Source organism: Cygnus olor, chromosome 12, assembly GCF_009769625.2.
Source record: "Cygnus olor isolate bCygOlo1 chromosome 12, bCygOlo1.pri.v2, whole genome shotgun sequence".
NCBI lineage: Eukaryota > Metazoa > Chordata > Aves > Anseriformes > Anatidae > Cygnus > Cygnus olor.
Window position 1 is genome coordinate 1363595 of NC_049180.1, and position 17539 is coordinate 1381133.

At 62.2% G+C, this 17539-nt stretch overlaps 3 protein-coding genes and 1 non-coding gene across 8 annotated transcripts in view; all 4 read right to left on the reverse strand.

The window, feature by feature from the left end:
* Window positions 1-459: 459 nt before the first annotated feature.
* Window positions 460-7096, reverse strand: CPNE7 (copine 7). 2 transcript variants are annotated; one of them, XM_040571776.1, is made up of 15 exons: window positions 6965-7096; window positions 5755-6246; window positions 4134-4316; window positions 3986-4060; window positions 3592-3666; window positions 3173-3256; window positions 3010-3099; window positions 2820-2918; window positions 2490-2576; window positions 2343-2402; window positions 2088-2221; window positions 1891-1945; window positions 1536-1811; window positions 1038-1274; window positions 460-904 (listed from the first exon to the last, which is right to left on the reverse strand). In XM_040571776.1, the coding sequence occupies exons 2-15, from the start codon at window positions 5977-5979 to the stop codon at window positions 767-769; spliced, it is 1818 nt and encodes a 605-aa protein (XP_040427710.1). In that variant the 5' UTR covers window positions 5980-6246; window positions 6965-7096; the 3' UTR covers window positions 460-766. The 2 variants fall into 2 exon arrangements, with proteins under 2 accessions (XP_040427710.1, XP_040427711.1); XM_040571777.1 differs by lacking the exon at window positions 6965-7096 and having other exon boundaries at window positions 1536-1669; window positions 1760-1811; window positions 5755-6686.
* Window positions 7097-8957: 1861 nt separating this feature from the next.
* RPL13 (ribosomal protein L13) lies at window positions 8958-13610 on the reverse strand. The gene is made up of 6 exons (XM_040571779.1): window positions 13471-13610; window positions 13187-13302; window positions 12844-12985; window positions 11566-11739; window positions 10047-10103; window positions 8958-9158 (listed from the first exon to the last, which is right to left on the reverse strand). Exons 2-6 carry the CDS (start codon window positions 13288-13290, stop codon window positions 9000-9002), a joined length of 636 nt encoding a protein of 211 aa, XP_040427713.1. The 5' UTR covers window positions 13291-13302; window positions 13471-13610; the 3' UTR covers window positions 8958-8999.
* Window positions 13072-13149, reverse strand: LOC121077018. Its single transcript, XR_005823868.1, has one exon. It is a non-coding gene; the product is annotated as a small nucleolar RNA MBII-202 (small nucleolar RNA).
* A 431-nt stretch (window positions 13611-14041) lies between the features above and the next one.
* SPG7 (SPG7 matrix AAA peptidase subunit, paraplegin) overlaps window positions 14042-17539 on the reverse strand; it is a 31986-nt gene continuing 28488 nt past the window's right edge. For 2 of the 4 annotated variants that reach the window (XM_040571769.1, XM_040571770.1), the window contains exons 15-17: window positions 16957-17120; window positions 16470-16547; window positions 14042-14780 (exon numbers count right to left, since the gene is read on the reverse strand). In XM_040571769.1, coding sequence (XP_040427703.1) covers window positions 14571-14780; window positions 16470-16547; window positions 16957-17120 — 452 coding nt within the window. In that variant the 3' untranslated portion in view covers window positions 14042-14570. Of the gene's footprint in view, window positions 14781-15248; window positions 16206-16285; window positions 16548-16956; window positions 17121-17539 lie in introns of those variants that run through there. The other 2 variants (XR_005823864.1, XR_005823865.1) reach the window with 2 other exon arrangements.

Sequence of the window (17539 nt, forward strand, 5' to 3'; positions counted from 1 at the left end):
GCATTGTGCTGGGCAGGGGCAGAAGCACGGCTCTGTCTCTGCCTCCGCTGGCCTGGATTTTCAGGCTGCCGAGGCCGGCAGCGCAGCAGGGCGGGAGCCCCGTGGTGGGGCGGCTCCGGCACAACTTTAAAGCCGTGGCTGCTCCAAAGCACAGCAGCTACAAAGCACTACCGCTTCTTTCACCGGCCGGTGGCTTTCAAGTGACAAATCCCTGCTAATGAGGGACACGGCTGAGGTGGCAGCGCAGCACTGGGCAGCTGGTGCGTGCTTTCAGCTTTTGCTTGCTTACGCCCTTGGGACCCCTCGCTGCGGGACGGTGCCATGCTCGTGGGCTCGGGCACTCGGGGGGGAGCAGTGGGTTGTGTCCGCAGCCTGTCCCTCTGCTCCATTGAGTGCTCACAGTTGGGGATTTTGTGGGATGTGGCAGGGCCCCAGCCCCCAGAGAGCACGCGGCGCAGGGAAGGGGCAGGTTGCTTTATTGGCTGGTGCCTCCCGCGCACCGAGGACGGGTTCGTCATGCAGCCTCGAAATGGCATCACAGCGACAGACAAGCACAGACCACGGGGGACCACGAGGACAGCGGGCGCAGGGGGACGGAGCGGGGATGGGCCACGGGCACGGGCCACCGGCAGCAGGCAGTGCCCTCTGGGGACCCGGCCGCCCCTGTGCAGCACGGCGTGGCGTCCTGCACTGGGGCACCGGGGCTGTCCCCGTGTCCCCGGCCAGGTGCGGTGGGGGCACGGTGCCGGTCCCCACACGGGTGCCCTCACTGGGGTGAGCTGAGGCTGGAGTCGGGGGTGTCGGGCTGGGGGCAGCGGGGCGGGAAGGCCTTGTAGCTGTAGTACTCCACCACCTGCTTGGGCACCTCGGCCAGCACGCACTTGGCCAGCGCCGTTGGGGACGCCTGTGGGATGGAGCGGGACGGGTGATGGGGGTTCGGTGGCAGCCGCTCGCCCCGGCAGCGCTCCGGCCGGTGACGCTCAGCCCTGTGCAGGGACCAGAGGGGATCAGAGGGCACGGGATCGTCCCCCACTCACATTCTTGAACTCCCGGAAGGGGACGAACTGGACGATGTCGCGCAGGACGGGCTCGCCCCTGGGGGAGCGCAGGACGCCGTCGTCCCCGTCCAGGATCTGCATGTCGGTGAAGTCGGCGTTGCCCACGCCCACGATGATGATGGACATGGGCAGGTAGGAGGCGCGGACGATGGCCTCCCGCGTGTCCGCCATGTCCGTCACCACGCCGTCTGTCAGGATCAGCAGGATGAAGTATTGCTGGGGGGGGAGGGAAGCTCTGGGGGGGGCTGCCTGGTACAGGGCACTGCTGCCATGCGCCCCCCCGTGCGCATGGGGCGAGGTGGCGTTATCAATGATCCCGCCCCAAACAGTCCACAAGGTCCCAGGAGAGGCTGTCATTTTCCTAAAACCCTCCTCGTCAGCAAGTGTAAATAATTGTCAGGCTTTTAATTAGCCCCCCCCTCCATGTACTTGTGGGTAAGCGCACCCAAGGCGTGCTGGTGCTGCGCGGGGACCTACCGACGCCTCCTTGGTCCGCTCCTCGTCGGCCGCCACGCGAGCCACCTTGGAGATGATGGGGGCCACATTGGTGGGGCCGTACAGCTGGATTTTGGGCAGGCAGCTCTGGTAGGACTCCACGACGCCCTGGATGCCTGGGGGAGTGCAGGGTGTGGGGGCGGCCCGGCTGCACCCCGGGGTCACAGGGACAGGGTCTGGCACCCGTGCAGCGGGGCCGGGCTCACCCTCACACTCGTCGTTGTCGGGGTTGAAGTTGATGGCGAAGTCGTGGGAGACCTGGGGGTGAGAGGGGCGAGGGGCAGCCAGGGTGCTGACAGGGACGGGCATGGCCCGGGGGTCCCGGCCGCCCCCATACCTCGTACTTGGGGGGGATCCGTGCACCAAAGCCCAGAGCAGAGAATTTCTTATCGCTGCAAAGGAAAGGGTGTGAGGAGCCCCGGCACGGCGGGTTGTGTGTGCCAGCACCAAGGTGGCCGTCACCAAGGTGTCCTGGCCCTGGGGTGGCCGACACCGGGGTGCCCCAGCCCCAGGGTCCCCGCCGGAGCCACCAACCTGTCGTAGTCCTGGCAGATCTCACCCACAGCGACGAGCGCCTTGAGGTACTCGTTGGGCTGGTAGGGGTTGATGTAGTGCAGGGAGCAGCTGTTGCGGGGGTCCCCGTTGGAGGCCGTGAAGTCGATGGCCACCTGGCACAGCGGGGTGCCGGTGAGGTCCCCATGTCCCCAGGGCCGGGAGCAGCCCCAAGCTGCTGTCCCTGCTCACCGGCACCATGGCACAGCTCCGGCCCCCCCGGGGGATGCCTCTCACCGTGAAGTGGATCTGGCAGCCGCCCATGATGTAGTCCAGGAAGGAGTAGACCCTGTGGATCTGCCGAAGCGACCCGCCTCAGCTGCTGCTGTCCCCCACCGCCCCGCAGCAGCCTGGCTCAGCACAGCTCGGCACGCAGGCACTCACCTTCAGGTCCAGCAGCACCACCACCCCCGAGTTCTTGTAGTTGCGCTTCTTGATCTTGTACTTGGGGTTCATGCACTCCCACTGCACCTGCGGCACGCGGCACCCGCGCTGCCCGGGGCTGGCCCCGGCCCCCCAGCCCCCCGCCCCATAACGTGAGAGCCCCCCCTGGCCCCACAGCCCCATGACCCACCCTGGGCTGATGTCCCCAGAGGAGCCCATCCCGGCCATCCCCTCCCCATGGAGCCTCCTGGAACGGGAGCTGTCGGCAGCCCAAAGGCTGTGCCCCAGCCCTGCAGGGGACATCCCCACGTCCCCCTGTCCCCGCTCCACCTTGTTTTCCCCCATCGCCTTCTGCATCTCCTCAAAGGTGGTGAAGAACTCGCCGATGAAGTCGTGTTTGCCCCGCGAGTCATAGTCCCACACCACGCACTGCGGGGGGACACGGCTCAGCCCCGGCTGGGTGCGTGTCCCCCCCCACATGCCACTGCCTGGGGATGGGATCCCCATCACCCTTCCTCACCCTCAGCTTCCTCTTCTCCTCGCAGCTGCAGAGCGAGTTCAGGGAGACCTTGAAGGGCTCCCAGATGGGGCTCAGGTTGTTCTTCACCACCTGGGGGGCGAGGGGGCTCAGCAGGACTGGGGACCCGTGGGGCGGCCCCAGGTCAGATCCAGCCAAGCCTCACCTCAGTGCGGTACACCAGCTGCTCGCTGCGGTCATCGTCAATGCGGTAGATCTCCAGGAAGGGGTCGGACTTGCTGAAGAGGTCCTGGAGGAGAGAGGATGGGACGGGACAGATCAGAGAACCATCTGTCCCATCCATCCCACCTGTCTCATACATCGTATGCATCCCATGCATCCCACCCATCCCATGCATCCCGTCCCGTCCCATCCCATCCCCATCCCCATCCCCATCCCCATCCCATCCCCATCCCCATCCCCATCCCCATCCCATCCCCATCCCCATCCCCATCCCCATCCCCATCCCCATCCCCATCCCCATCCCCATCCCCATCCCCATCCCATCCCCATCCCATCCCCATCCCCATCCCATCCCATCCCATCCATCCCATCCCACCCCCCTGCCTGTGAGCCCCATCCCACCTTGTCATCCAGCTTCTTGGCCCGGAAGGCCAGCTCCACGTAGCCGTTGTTCCCTGAGATCTCCTCGGAGATGACCTGCCAGGAGAGGTGGCCGTGGGGTGCTCAGCACCCGGCGTGATGTTGTTCCCCTGCCCTCCTTCCCCCCCCGTGCCTCCCGTCCTCCACGCGCCTCCTGGCACCACGGGGACCCCCAGGATGGCTAGCAGCTGCTGAGGGGACCCCAATCCATCTGGGAGGTGTGGGGCAGCTGGATAAATGGCCGGGATGGGCGGAGGGTCACTGGGGTCCCACCACACGTGCCCCTGCTCAGTGCCACCCTGCTGTCCCAGGCTCGTCCCACCGTAGTGTCCCGTCCCGCTGCTACCCGCAGCCCCAGCCCAGCTCGGCCGCTCACCGTGATGGTGGACTTCCCCGCGAACTTCCCGTACTTGAGGAACAGCGGCTTCGTCACCCGCTTCTGCGCCACGATCTGCAAAAACCGACGGGCTCAGGGAGGGGACAGCAGCCTGCAGGTGATGGGGGGGTCACGGCGGGGGGCTCACCTGCCCCACGGTGCACTCCATGCCCCCCAGGAAGTCATCGTCGTGCGTGCCGATGCCGGCGTGCCCGTGGCTGTCGTACACCTCGAAGCGCAGCTTCTGCACCTCCTCGAAGTAGTAGTCCACCGTGAAGATCTTGGCGAAGACGGGGTTCAGGTTGCTCTTGATCACCTCGCTGCGGTCCACCTGCGGGGCAGAGGGGGCTCCGCCAGCCCCGCCGCTCGGCACCAAGGGGCTGCCCCTGGGTCCCGGCACGGTGCTGGCTGCGCCTCCTCAAACTGTGCCTGTGGGAGCTCCGGCCATGCCTTCCCCCCAAACGAACTGGGATTTACCCCTTAGAGGCAGTACCGGTCCAAGCTCGTCTCACTGAAATTTATCCTTAAATCAGCTCAAGCCCCCAGCCCGCTGCATTGCTGCAGTGGGATTGTAACCGGGGCTGGAGCCAGTGCGGGGCCAGACCCGGGGCTGGTGGCGCTGCTATGGGGTGCAGGGACACAGGGACTTGGGGACGCAGGGGGGACACCAGGGACGCTGGGCAGCTGCCAGCAGGACCAGCCGTGCACAAGCGTTTATCTGCCTGTGTTCATCCCCGGGGCAGAAGCATTTCGTTGTCGTGCCCGTGGCTGGCGCAGGAGGGAGAGGTGCCCTGGGTGCAAGCCCTGGGTGCTGAGGCACTGCTCCCTCTGGGGCAGACCCCACATCACTGGGGCTGCATCGAGGCGACGCTCGGGCTCTGGCCCACCTTTTGCCATGGCTCTGTTTGAGCAAGGGGATGCGTCCCTGTGAGGGTCCCCCATTGCCCACCAGCCCTGCCCGCTGCCACGGGTGGGGACCAAAACAGCCCAGGAGGGGTCCTCTTGCCCTTCGGATGTGGCCCTCGCACAGCACAGCACCATGGCATGGCACAGCCTGGGGGTGCTGCATCCCCGAGCTGGCACGGGGCCCCTCGCCGCCCGCCCTGGCTCCAGCTCTGGCTCCAGCCCGGGCGAGCAGAGTCAATTACACGCAGAGGGATTTAGCGCTAAATCTGCCGGCTGAGCAGCGGTGATTAGCGAGCGCGGAGCTGCTGGAGCCAGCCGGGAGCTGAGCTGTGGGGCAGCCATGGGATGGAGCCAGCCCAGCCCCAGCAGGGACACAGCAGCCCCCAAACCCTGATCCACCCCAGAGATGGCCAGTGCATCAAATGGCCCTGGCACGGGGTGGACCCCCACACCATGAGCACTCCATCCCCTGGTGCTGCCACAGCCACCGAGTCCCGGGGGACTCGCCCCGAGCCAGGACTCTGCACCGTCCCCGTGCACAGCCCGAGCGTCCCACAGCACCAGGAGCCCCGGTCCCTGCCCTTCACACCCTGTGTCCTTCACCCCACCCCGAGCCCTGCACCTTGCACCCCGCAGCCTGTGCCTGCGCCCATCCCTGCACCATCCCTGCACCCTACACCCCACCCTGCGCCATTTCCTGCACCTTGCACCTCGCACCACGCTCCGCGCCCTGCCGCCAACTCCTGCCCTGGCCCTGGCCCCGCCGGACATCGCGGCCACCCTGGGGCTGTCTCCGCTCCCGTCCCCGTCCCGGAGCCCCCAGCCCTGTGCCCAGCACCCTGCCCGGCCCCGGCCCTGCCTACCTCCACCCACTGCCCCTGGGACTGCATGAGCAGCAGGACGCAGGGGTCCGACTTGTTGAGGGTGTCGCGGTCCAGGAGGTGCTTGCAGCTCACCCGCAGCTCCACCTTGGAGAGGACGGCCAGCGGCGCCTGGGAGGACGGCTCGGGCGCTTCGCCCATGGTGGCGGCGGCGCGGGGGGCTGCCAGGCGTGACGGGGGGCAGGCGGCACCGTGGGTGAAGGGCATGCGGGGGGACGGGGTGGCCGCTGCCTTCCTCGCTGTCAGCGCACCAGGCTGGTGCCCGTCATGCCCAGGGCACGGGGCCCCGCGGTGCCAGGAGTGGGGCTGGAGCCCGGGTGCAGGTTCCTGGTGGTGGAGGGCGCTGGCGGGGGCTGGGGGGGCTCACGGAGCAGGGGCGCAGGAGGGGACTGGGGTGAGATGGCCCGGTGGGTGCTGGGGACCTGAGGGACCCTCTCCGAGGCGTGGTGGTTGATCCCAGCCCCGATGGTGGACCTGCAAGGTGTCAGAGCACCGAGGGGTGAGCCGGAGCTGGGTCACCCCTGGACAGGCAGCCCCACGGGCACGGCTCTGCCCCTGTCCACTCGCTGGACCCCTGGGGTGGATCGCATGGGGCCGTGCCCGGCTCTGCCCCCAGCCTCACCCCGCGAGGTGTCCGGTGGGCAGGGGCGCTGGGACGAGGCTGGGAGGCTGAGCAGGAGCAGGGGCAGCGCCGGCAGCCCCAGCCCTGAGCCCCCTCCTTGTGCAGGAGAACAGGACCTCCCCTCCCATCCCCTGCACCCTGGGGTGGGATTTCTGCCCGCGGGGGACACCCTCCACCCTGCTGCTCCCTGTGCTGGGGACACGGAGCTGCCATGCTCCACCTGGGCGCTGGCAGGGCTCAGCCAGGCGATGCTGCAACGCTGGCTCTGCTGCTCCATCCCCATCCCAAACCCCATCCCCATCCCCATCCCCATCCCATCCCATCCCCGGGCTCGTTGCCCCCAGCTGCAGCCCCCGGTTGCTGCTGAGGCTGTGGCAGAGCCGCCCCCCACCAGCCGTGCCGGGAGCTGGCGCCGCCTGACCGAAGTTTCCCGGCGAAGTCGCGCCGGGCCCTGCCCTCCCCGGCACATGGCTCCGGTGGGCACCGTCCCCTCCCCGGCATCGCGGCACCGCTCGGCATCCCCCGGTGGAGGGGCACGGAGCCCCTGCCCTGCCCGGCCGCCCCCCTCACCTGGGTGCCGGTGGCCGGGCGCCGTGCGGGGCCGGCCGAGGGCTGGCGTGGCTGCCGGAGCCGGTGTGCCAGCCGGAGCCGGTGTGCCAGCCGGAGCTGCCGCCGCTGCCACCTCCACACAACTGACTCAAGCTGCAGTTCGGGAGCGGAGCCCTAAGAGGGAGACTACAATCTCCGTTAACTGCCTCGCTGCCGGCACCGGAGCAGAGCCTGCCTGCGGGCACAGGGGCTCCGCGGTGCCCGGGGGTCCCCGGTACAGCCGGCCAGGCCAGGGCACACGGCACAGCACTGGTGGCACCGCCGGCCAGCCCTCCTGCACCCTGCCCGGCACAGCCCTCGCTCCACGTGCCCCAAGGCCCCCTCACCACTCCCCATGGGGTGCCCGAGGCCTGTCCCATCCCCTGTGTGCCCCTGTCCCCCCGTGCCCCCCGCTGGAGCCGTCCCTGCCACAAGGACGGGGGGGTCCTGGCGTGCCCAAGCCCCCACGTGCCGGAGCCCCCGTCCCGGGCCGGGGCTGCCCCCACACCCCCCCCGACACCCGAGCACTGCAGCGCTGTCAGCTGGGCTGCGTGAGGGATGATGTAATTAGCCCGCGTTCGGAGGGATTAAATGCAGAGAGGGCTAACGAGCGGGAGGGCACTGCAGGGCCTGGGCTCCGGGAGCTAATCCCCAGCCTGCCTGGCAGAAGTAGGCCACCCTCCCCTCCGTGCCGTCCCGCAGCCCCGCTCCAGCGCCCCGGGGTTCGTCCAGCACCCCGGGGCCGAGGGCCCCAGCTCACAGCCCTGCGCCCGAGCCCTCAGCTGATGCGAGTCCCAAGTTTGTCATCACACCGCTAATGAATACGAATGGTTCAATTATCCCGGCACGGGCGAGGCGCAGCGCAGCGGGGCCCCAGAACTGCTTAGCCAGCCAGGAGCCAGCAAGCGCTCCCCGGAGCGGGACGGAGCCCACGGCCCCGTGACCGCAGCACGCGGGGACACGGCTGGCAGAGCCCCGGGGCCACCGAGAGCCGCAGGGATGGGGCAGCGCCCCAGGACTGGGCTCCTCATTGAGGTCACCAAGGTGTTTCCCTAAAGAAGTGGCTTAAAGGTCTGTGGGGTGCGTGCAAGGGGATGGAGTGAGGCAGGGAGAGCCGGGGGCAGCTGCCCGCCCGGGTGACAGCGTGCAGGACGGTGCAGGCCGGTGCTGGGACCCGGCTCCACCCAGCGGCCGGCGGCAGCAAGCACAGCCCCGCACCCCTCCGAAATGCGGGAGCAGGGACCCCGCAAGGACCCCACTTCTGAGCCGTGCTGCAGCTGCCGAGGGGCTGCGGGCGCCCAGCTCGCACGCCCAGGGACACCGAGCGCGCCGTGCCCCCGCAGCATCCCCCCCGTTAGAGCAGAGCTAACTGCTCTCACACGAATCCACACGCAGAGGTGTGGAAATAACGAAATCTGAAATAATAAAGACAGCTGGGTGGAGGTAAAGCAGCGACGGGGCACCCTGAAGCAGCCTCCGCTTTCTCCTTCCCACAGCCCCAAGGTTTGAGAGCCCCAGGGTGCCTCCGGCACACCACACGGCAGTTACCCCACGCCCAGCCCCTGAAGCTGGAGCACGGAGGACACCTTTCCTCATACAGGGACCCCTGGGAACACGAAGGCAGCGGGAAAAGCTTTGGGCAGGGCGAGGACTTCCCAGGGAGCGGCCCTGGGCCCCCCGGCAGAGGCAGCAGCGCAGCACCGCAGGGCAGGGCTGGGTCAGGCTCCAGGCAGGAGCAAGCTCTGGTCCCGTTCCCAAAGACGAAACAAACCGCCCTCCGCCAGGGAGCCGAGGTGCCTGCTTCCCTCGCTGCCAAGAAGCTCGGAGCTCCTAATCACAGAGGAGCCCTCCCCTGCCTGAGTACCTCCACGCACAGCTGCCCACCGTCGGTACCGGCACCCCGCAGCAGAGCGGGCAGGAGAAGCTCCAAGGCCGCTCCATGCTGTGCGGCTGCCCTAAGAAGACACCACACGGCTCCGTTTCTACATTTTTTATTGGCAGTTCTGGTGAGAACAGTTCATTTCTTCTTCTCCACATCCTGCTCTGCCGCTTCTTTGGCGCGTTTTGCCCGAATCCCGAAGAGACGGGCGTTGGCCCGGGCCATGCGCAGGCTGGCGAAGGCCTTGAAGTTCTTCTCCTCTTCGGAGATAACGCGGGCCTTCTCCCGTTTGAAAACCTAGTGGGAGAGAGCCCGACAGTCAGACTACACATCAGAGGCTGCCAGAAAAGACGGTATTTAAGGCTTAACACAATTAATCTCGCTACATTTTTACCACTGGCTCCAGGATGCTGTTAAGAATACAGAATTTGTGCAATCTGCAGGCCCTGCCCTTATCATCACTCCACCAGACACCTCATTTCAACCAGCTCCTAATTTGCCAGCGCACATCAGCAGACGAGCAGAAAATACCAGGGAAAAACAAGCGCAAAACGAAATCTGAGTCAGGTTCGTGGCACGCTATCAACAATCTTTCACAATTAGCAAGGGCTTCAGAGACAAGCGGTGACCTCGCAACCTGCTCGGCCCCGACACCCCGGCTGCCAACACGTGCCCCAAATCTGCCGGGGGCACGGGCTCCTTCGAAGACACCAGGCAGGGCACAAACAGCCCCCTGCCGGGAGGACAGTGCTGAACACAAGCACGTTGCACATCCTTAACGTGTGGTTCTAACCCCCGTCCCCGCAGAACGTTGCTTTTTGGGGGCTACCGGGTAAGTTCCACCCCGGCCTTCTCTGGAGGTGCGCATAACTAGGTCGTTCCCACGTGATTTAGGGCAGAAGCAGAATTTACGATTATCCTTGTCCGATCTATCTTGACCTGACCCCTGAGCTTGGTGCCTAGAGCTCTCCTCTACACAGGTCATGATTTAAGGACTTTTCTCAGTTGATTAAAAAAAAAAAAAAACTAAATGAGGGCAGGGCTTGACCCGTTGGGTTTTTGTTTGTGCATCCAGGATGGGAAGCATCTGAAGCCAGCAACCCGTAACTGTACGACAAGAATCCTCTCCCCTGAGCCCGGCCTGAATTACCTCACACAAGGAACACGATTTAGGGCTTCACTTACGTTCCTAATTGGCATAACTGGTCCAGAGAGCTGAGTCGCCATCTTGAGTTCCTCAGCCTGCATAACAAGAGAGGGGAAAAAACATCATTTAAAAACCGGTACGTACGCTTCTCAGCCTGGTGCCTACATTCAAAACATGTTTTTAACACGAGCTCCCAGCCTAAACACACTGATGACGGTTCTGACTGCAGGCTTAGCAGCGACGGTAGCGAGTTCAGCGCTTCACCCATGCAGCTGTAGTGTAGGAGCACTTGGCACCGACGCGCCGCATCCAAGCGTGCTCTGCCCGGCTACCAGTAAGGCTGGATCCGGCCAGGGGAGCTGTGGCCTTTCGGAGTTCTGCCAGCTGGAAAAAAGGTGAAGTCTACCGAGCCATTTTTAGTTTGGCTGCTCAGCGTGTTCTTCAGCAATTCCTTCTACAGCTAATTCCAGCTCCTTGTGCAACCACTGCATCAACAAAAATCATTAATCAGCTATCTGAGATAAAGTTTAAAGTAAACTAATTTGAAACATGATTCCAGACACAACTATCTTTATCTTCTGGTATTGAAAACAGACTGCAGTGGACAACCAGAAAGCTGGGCTGGACTTGGAAAGCTACGAGTTTGTGCTGCTAGCCAGGTCAGAACTAGAACAGACTGGGTTCGGCACAGACTCTATGCGCTACTCACAGCAGTTTGGAAAAATCCCCTGTATTCATATGAAACTATTTCTGAATCTTGGATGCAATCTCATAATCCTCACGTCCACACTTCTGCCAGTCCACAAGTCAAGGTGGAGAGCAGCACCCTCCTGACTTAAAAACCGTGAAGCTGACACGTTCAGCAGAACTTGTGTTCAACCAGGCTGTGCAAGATGCCAGAGACCCTCCTGCCCCCGTTGTGACAGCAGCCCGAGCGCGGCCCAGCTCCGCGGACAGCACCGTGGCTGAGCAGCTCAGGGCTGACAGGCCCTCCCAGAGACTGAAGGCAGCTTGAACACAGCACCGCGTTTCACTGCCTGCGCCTCCCCACGGGAAGCGTGTGTTTTTCACGCGCAGAGCCAAGACCAGACAGGAAAAGCCAACTCCACTTTGGACCTCGGTGAGATTTTTACGAAAAGCATTTTTGTGTGTCAACAGCAACAAGCTTCTCGAGACTTCCACCACCCCTTTCCCCGACCTACTCGGCGGTGCAGAGCACACCCTCGCCTTCCTGGTCCTGTCAGCCGCTGCCAGCCCTTTCCAGCCGCTGCCAGGTGAGCCTCAGACTGAAATTCGGCCAGCTGAAGCAGAGCGGCCAGGCAGCCAGCCCCGGCCCCGAGCTGCGCCCCCCCAGCAGCACGGCAGTCCCCGAAGCAGCTCGCAGCACAGGGCAGGCCCAGCCTGCAGCCGTCCCCCCCACCAGGGGCCGTGCTCCAAGCGTTCAGAACGCCCCCTGACTGCACACCAGAGCACCAGGAGGAAGGACCGGCAACCAAACCTCTGCCGAAGCCACCGCAAACAGATCCGGTCAAGTGCTTCTAGAGGCCAAGTACTTACGGAGCTGTCTCCCTTCTTCGGCGCCGAGGGCTTCCTCGGGAAGAGGATGAGCTTGGAGCGGTACTCCTTCAGCCTCTGCACGTTGGCCTGCAGCGACTCCGTGGACTTGTTCCGCCGCCTGGGATCCACGGAGATTCCGATGGTCCGGGCAAACCTTTTGTTAATGCCGGCCAGCTGAACAGAAAGAGAGCGTGCAGTGCCAGCGTGCGACAACGCCCGACACCGCGCCGCTGAGCACAGCCACCGGCCTCAGCACTCGACTGGAGCCCCCACCGGTGCCACCATTTAAAGTCTGATACGTGCCAGATGAGTTTATGGAGCTGGCACAGGGCAACTGTGGTTCGCTGAACAGTGAAAGCTCCGTTAAAAAAATACTTTTGGTAACATCCTTAAGCGATAACCTCGTTTTCTGTTTAAGAACAAACATCTACGTTCCATTTCATATCCCAACATTGTCTGAACGTTAAAGGAAAGCAAAGTAACGAAGCATTTGGCATTCAGAAGTACAGCTTTACTGCTTCAATGCGCTAATTTCGCTGTTATAAATGCTTTAATTAGACACTAAACAACACGCAAGAGGCTGGGGATACTGGCTGCCAGCAGTCACTAACATTTACTCCTGCTGTGTGGAAGCAGGCCGGTGGGGCTTTCTGCGGGCCACCTCCCTCTCAGCTCACCACCAGCAGCTCATCAGCTGAGAGCCACCTGGGAGGATGGTGCAGCACCTTTTCCTGAAGCAAGGCGAGGGCGCTGAAAGCTTCCCCCAGTCTTTGCGGTGACCACGACCTACTCGTTCCACAGCACAAACAGGTCCCCACCAGCTACATTCTGTAGGGTTTGCAATAACGCGTTTTACAAGGAAGGAGACATTTAACAACAAAACCGGCCAGTCCTTTTACTTAAGTTAAGTTCAGGAGACTCAATTCACACCCTACCAGAATCTGATTTTAATATTTTGTTTTAACTGACAGTCTGACCAGGCACACCAGTATTTACTTTTTAAGTTAACCTTTCACTCTGTCGCGTTACTGCTTCCCCATGCCACAATTACAAAAAAAAAAAAAAAAAAAAAAAAGACTAACGTTTTGCGTGCTTCTCCACAGCCAGCGACAGCAGCAGCCTGTCCCTGGCTAAGCGCAGGCTCAGCCAGTGCAAGCAGCTACTGCCAGTTCAGTACACTGCAGCCACTTGTGAGTTAGTTTTACACAAAGAACAGGACGACCGAGCTCAAACTCGAGAGCTGGCCTTACCGGGCCGGGACAGCTCCTCCGTACTTACTTTCAGCTCCTCTAGGCTGAAGCCTCTGCCAGCACGGACTTTTTTGTGGTACCTGACGGTCGGGCACCTCACGATGGGCCGGACGGGCCCAGCCACGGGCCGAGGCGCGATGCGGCGAGCCTTTGCCTGGCGAGCCTTCCTCCTGGAGCGGGGGGCAGAGACCCGTCAGGGGCAGAGCCCTCCTGCCACCCCCCACAGCCGCACCGGGGGCTCCCCAAAGCCCCCCCGGCGGCTCCGGCGGTCATCAGCCAGACAGGGTTCAAGCTCTCATCACGGCGCTGCAGCGATTCCGGAGGTTTCGCATCATCTGACCGCAGCCGGAGCCGCCCCGCTCCCCGCTCACCTGCGGATCTTGCGGGCGGGCTGGTTGAACCAGGTGGCCACCCGCCGCTGCCAGTCCTTGTGGAAGTGCGGCTTCAGGATCATGCCATTGCGGCTGGGCGCCATGGCGGCTGCGGCCTGCGGACACGGACGGGGCTGGGCGCGGATCGCGCGGCATCGACCGGCCCAAAACCCCTCCGAGGCGTCCCCCGGGTCCCGCCCCGCTCCCCCGCGGGGCCCCGAGCGCCGCCCGGCGCGGCCCCGGCCGGATGGCGGCGGATGGAGCCCCGCGGCGCCGCCACTCACCTCCCGCCTGCGAAGATGGCCGACCGGAAAAGGGAAGCGCGGCCGCGGCGCGCGCCGGAAGTGCGGAGGCGGCTCCGGGAAGATGGCGGCGCCGGAAGGGGCTCGTGGCGGCTTCACCGTGCCCGCACTCAAGATGGCGGCGGCTTTAAAGGGCCCCGCACCGGGGGAAGGGCAGCTCCCAGCTCCCGCCTGACCCCGAGCAGGGGGCTTGGAACCAAGGCCCGAGGGCTGGGGGGGAGATGGGGGGGGCCTGGAAGATGTCAGAGGGGTCCTGCAGGGCACAGACAGTCCTCGAGGAGTAACCCAGGACCGACGGAACTGCCTGAAGGGGCCTGGCCCGGCCGGAGCACACCCGGCACCCAGCGCTTCTCTGCAGGGCTGGGTCCCAACATCGCACCGTGGGCTCGCGTTGGGTTGGGAATAGGAGTTTTCCCTCAATCTCTGCTTCTGAGACCCCTGGTATAAAAACCAGATATAAGCTACTGGCCAGGGAAAAGAAAGCCCACGTCCTGTGCAACCCCGTACCTGCGGCACGCACTTCGCCATGCCCTGACACACCGCACAAACAGCAGCACATTAGAGCGTTTATTCTAGCGCAGTCTGGTTTTCAGCTTCTATTTTATGTCCGGCAGCAAAGACAATCAAAGGTTACGGTGGAGTCGCGTAACTGCAGCCCTGCAGCCAGCTCAGTCTCCCAAGGGTTCGCTGCTGACCACTCTGGCACCGAGGGGAATGGCAGCGCACCCCTGGCACCCCACAGGGCACAGCTAGAGGTAGCCGACAAGGACTCCACAGCACATTTCAGCCCTAAGAACACGTACACAACATCCCTGTGTACAAGAAGTCCTTCCAGCAGATTAGACTTACCCAACTCCTAACCACTACTACCTTGCTGGGAATCAATTTCAAAATCCTAAGGAGTTCTCCTTCCTGCAGGGAAAAGCTTGTTACAAGAGCCAACGGAGCCATCCCTTCGTTTTCGGGGAACGGCGTCACAGAGATTCCCTACTCGGTATCTCTGATTCCAGAGCTGAAGAGGGAAAGGGTCTGTGTTCAAAAGAAGCCTCTGGAGTCCTCCCATTCCACATAAAGAGGGGGCTTCACACTGGTCTCAGGCGTGGTTCTTCCTCCTCCTCGTGGTTTGGTGGCTGCTGGGGCATTTCTTCGTCTCTCGTGTCTTGCTTGTCTCTCTCTGCTTGAAGCCAGCTCTGAGGAGCTATCATTTTCTTCGGCCCGTAGGGTGGAGGCCCAATCAAAGCTTCGATGTCATCATAATTTATCACTTCTTTCTCCAGGAGGGCATTAGACAGCTAGAAAGAGTAAATAAGGCATAATGAGGCACAGAGGTCTGAAAACAGCCCCTCCGAACTGACCTGACCTCTCCCTGCCAGCTCAACTTGGACCTCCACATCTGGACACAGCACGTGCTGGAGCCCGCAGGGAACAGGGCCCCAGCCACCACGCTGCAGCCGGCGTGACCCGAGCGCCCGCCGAGCCGGTACAAAGCTCTCCGGGCAGCCGGCACCTTTTGCAAGCGTGTTTTTGGCCAGAAACGCCAAGTATGACTGGAGGCGATAAAGCCTGCTTCAGGAAATGATTCGGCAAGGCAGAACCGCGGGGACGATTGGGGAAGCGCCCTCACTGCCACTGTCCCAGCACCTGTGGCCCTGCCTAAGGAGGCAGGGCGACGGCAGACGAGGCTGGAGCCAGAGCCAGACCCCTCCCCTGCGCACAGAACGTGTCCCAGATAGCGGAGCTGTCCCTGCAGGCACGGGCTGAGGGTCACCAGGAAGGTCCTCCCCGGGAACGCCAGCTCTCCAGCCCCTCTGCAAGCAGGGCCGCGCTCGAGCAGCAGGTGGCTGTCCCCCACGAACCGCCCCGTTCTGCTGACAAGAGGCGACACACTGGCCCGGCAAACGGAGCGCTCTGTAGATACTTTGGCTTGACTTAAAAGGTTTTTCTCCGCTGACCCTCTAGCAACCATCTGACTGCTGTTAAATGAAAGCGTCGGAACAGAGGAGGCCTGCGGAGAGGAGACCCCCCGACAACGCCCGCTCTCAGAGCGCTGCTGGGGCACTGTCCCGGGGACAGAGCGGGGATGCGGGGAACAGCAGGGTGTCCGAGCCAGTTCTGGCCACCTTACCAGGCAGAGGAGGCTTGCTGCTGGGTAGAGGGAAGTGTTTTGGGCTTTGTTGTTGTTTAAAAAGAAGATTTAAGGATTGCTTCATTTGCAAACCATGCAACGTTAAGTCGGCTCCTGGCTAGTTTGCATGTTACGGACCCTGCTTTTGAAGGGAAGGTCACGGAGGTACACGGGGTGCTGCAAGCCCCAAAGGATGGGTGCAGAGGTCCTGGCAGCGAGGCGGGGACTGGCTATGGGCTCCCAGGACACAAATTAGAGGAGGCAAAGCTCTGCCTCTGCAACAAGGTCTCCTCGATGTATCAGGAGTCAAGTAGATGACAGGCGAAAGCTGCCTGGAGCCACCAGAGAGCATGGGTCAGCACCAGTCAGCCTAGGTGACAGGTCCCTTGTCCTTTCACCATCCCCAGAAACTGTTCACCCAATTCTTTTATGTCTACAGAGCCTGGAAGGACAAACTGCTCTTGCCTTCACAAGAATGGTCACCGCTTTCCACGAAGTTATACTTCCGAGAGGCTAGCGCAGAAGTACAGGTGAGGGAGGCAAGTTCTGGGTTTGATCACTTCCATCCAGCACAGAGCACTCCTCCCCTACCCTGCAAATATCAGCTGGTGTCAGGAGGTGAACTACTCACTGCTAGAGAAGGCGCACATCCTCCCTGTGCCTGCTTCTCACCTAGGGGATACGCAGCGAACAGCCTCTTATTCCCAGCAGTCCCAACGCAAACTCCAGCATGTTAATCTCTCTGCTATGAGATATTCTAGGACCACAGAGATGCTGCAACAGCCAAGCTGCAGAGCCCAAAAAATATCAAGGTCAAAAGTAACAGTGAAAGAAACCTCAGAGAACTCCAACTTACTGTTTGCAGCTTCTCCCGGTTGTCCAGCAGGAGTTTTTCTGTGCGTCTGTAAGCCTGAGCCACCAGCACTTTTGCTTCCTAGAAGACAGTAACAAGAAGAGATTTGCAGTGCAAGTGGCAACAAACACAACATGTGGACAAACAAGGAGAGCACCATGGGAAAGAATGTGCAAACCGAGCAGGCAGAAAGCAGTTACCACTAACAGAAAATACAGATAAACCTTTTGAAAAAAGCCAAGTGTGCTTGGGATAAGGAACAGTAAACTCTTGTGCTAGCAAAACTCCTGAATTTCCCTGCTGATGGGAAATGAAGTCTACGGAAGCTGCCCAGTAGCAAAAGATACAGCTCAGTACAAAGCCCAGGGAAGCACAGCTACAGTGCTTTGGAACCAGAGCTTTTCTGGTTTTCAGCTATTTGACTTGCATTTTTCAGCGAGCTGCAGAAAGTAAAGAACAGACAGGAACACGCGCTCAGGGGCAGCCTTACGTGGTCCATCATTTGCTGAAGTCCCTGGCTGAAAGGGCGCCGACCGATTCCCGGTGCACTCTCCGCATCGGGGAAGGAGAGCTGCCCGATGCTGGGCACCATCCCGTACTGCTTCACCATGGAGTAGGCGATCTTGGTCACCTTCTTCAGGTCGTCCTGGGCTCCTGCGTGAAAAGAGATGCGATGCTTGCCAGCTCTGAGCTGAGTGCAGGAGAAGCAGGTCCTACACAAACACACGTATGACTAGGCGAGAGCCTGGGGCACCTGCAGGAACCCACCCAGGTGAACGCTACCTGCTGATGGACCTTTCCTCGTGTACTGCAAGACCTGTGCACGACCCTGAGTAAACACACCGGTAGCTGAAGTATACGGATCGCTTAGCAGCCACTGCCTTCTGTTACCACGTTTGTCTGTAACTAGCTGGAACTACGCGGAACTAAGGCACAGAAGGTCCAGGCTCTTCCACCAGCCAACAGCCTCGCTGGGTAACCGCATCTGTGGCCTTAGGCTTCGGGACAAAGTCTAAGACAACACAGTTGCAACCCACAATGAGAGACCTTCATTCTTAAAAAAACAACTCGAA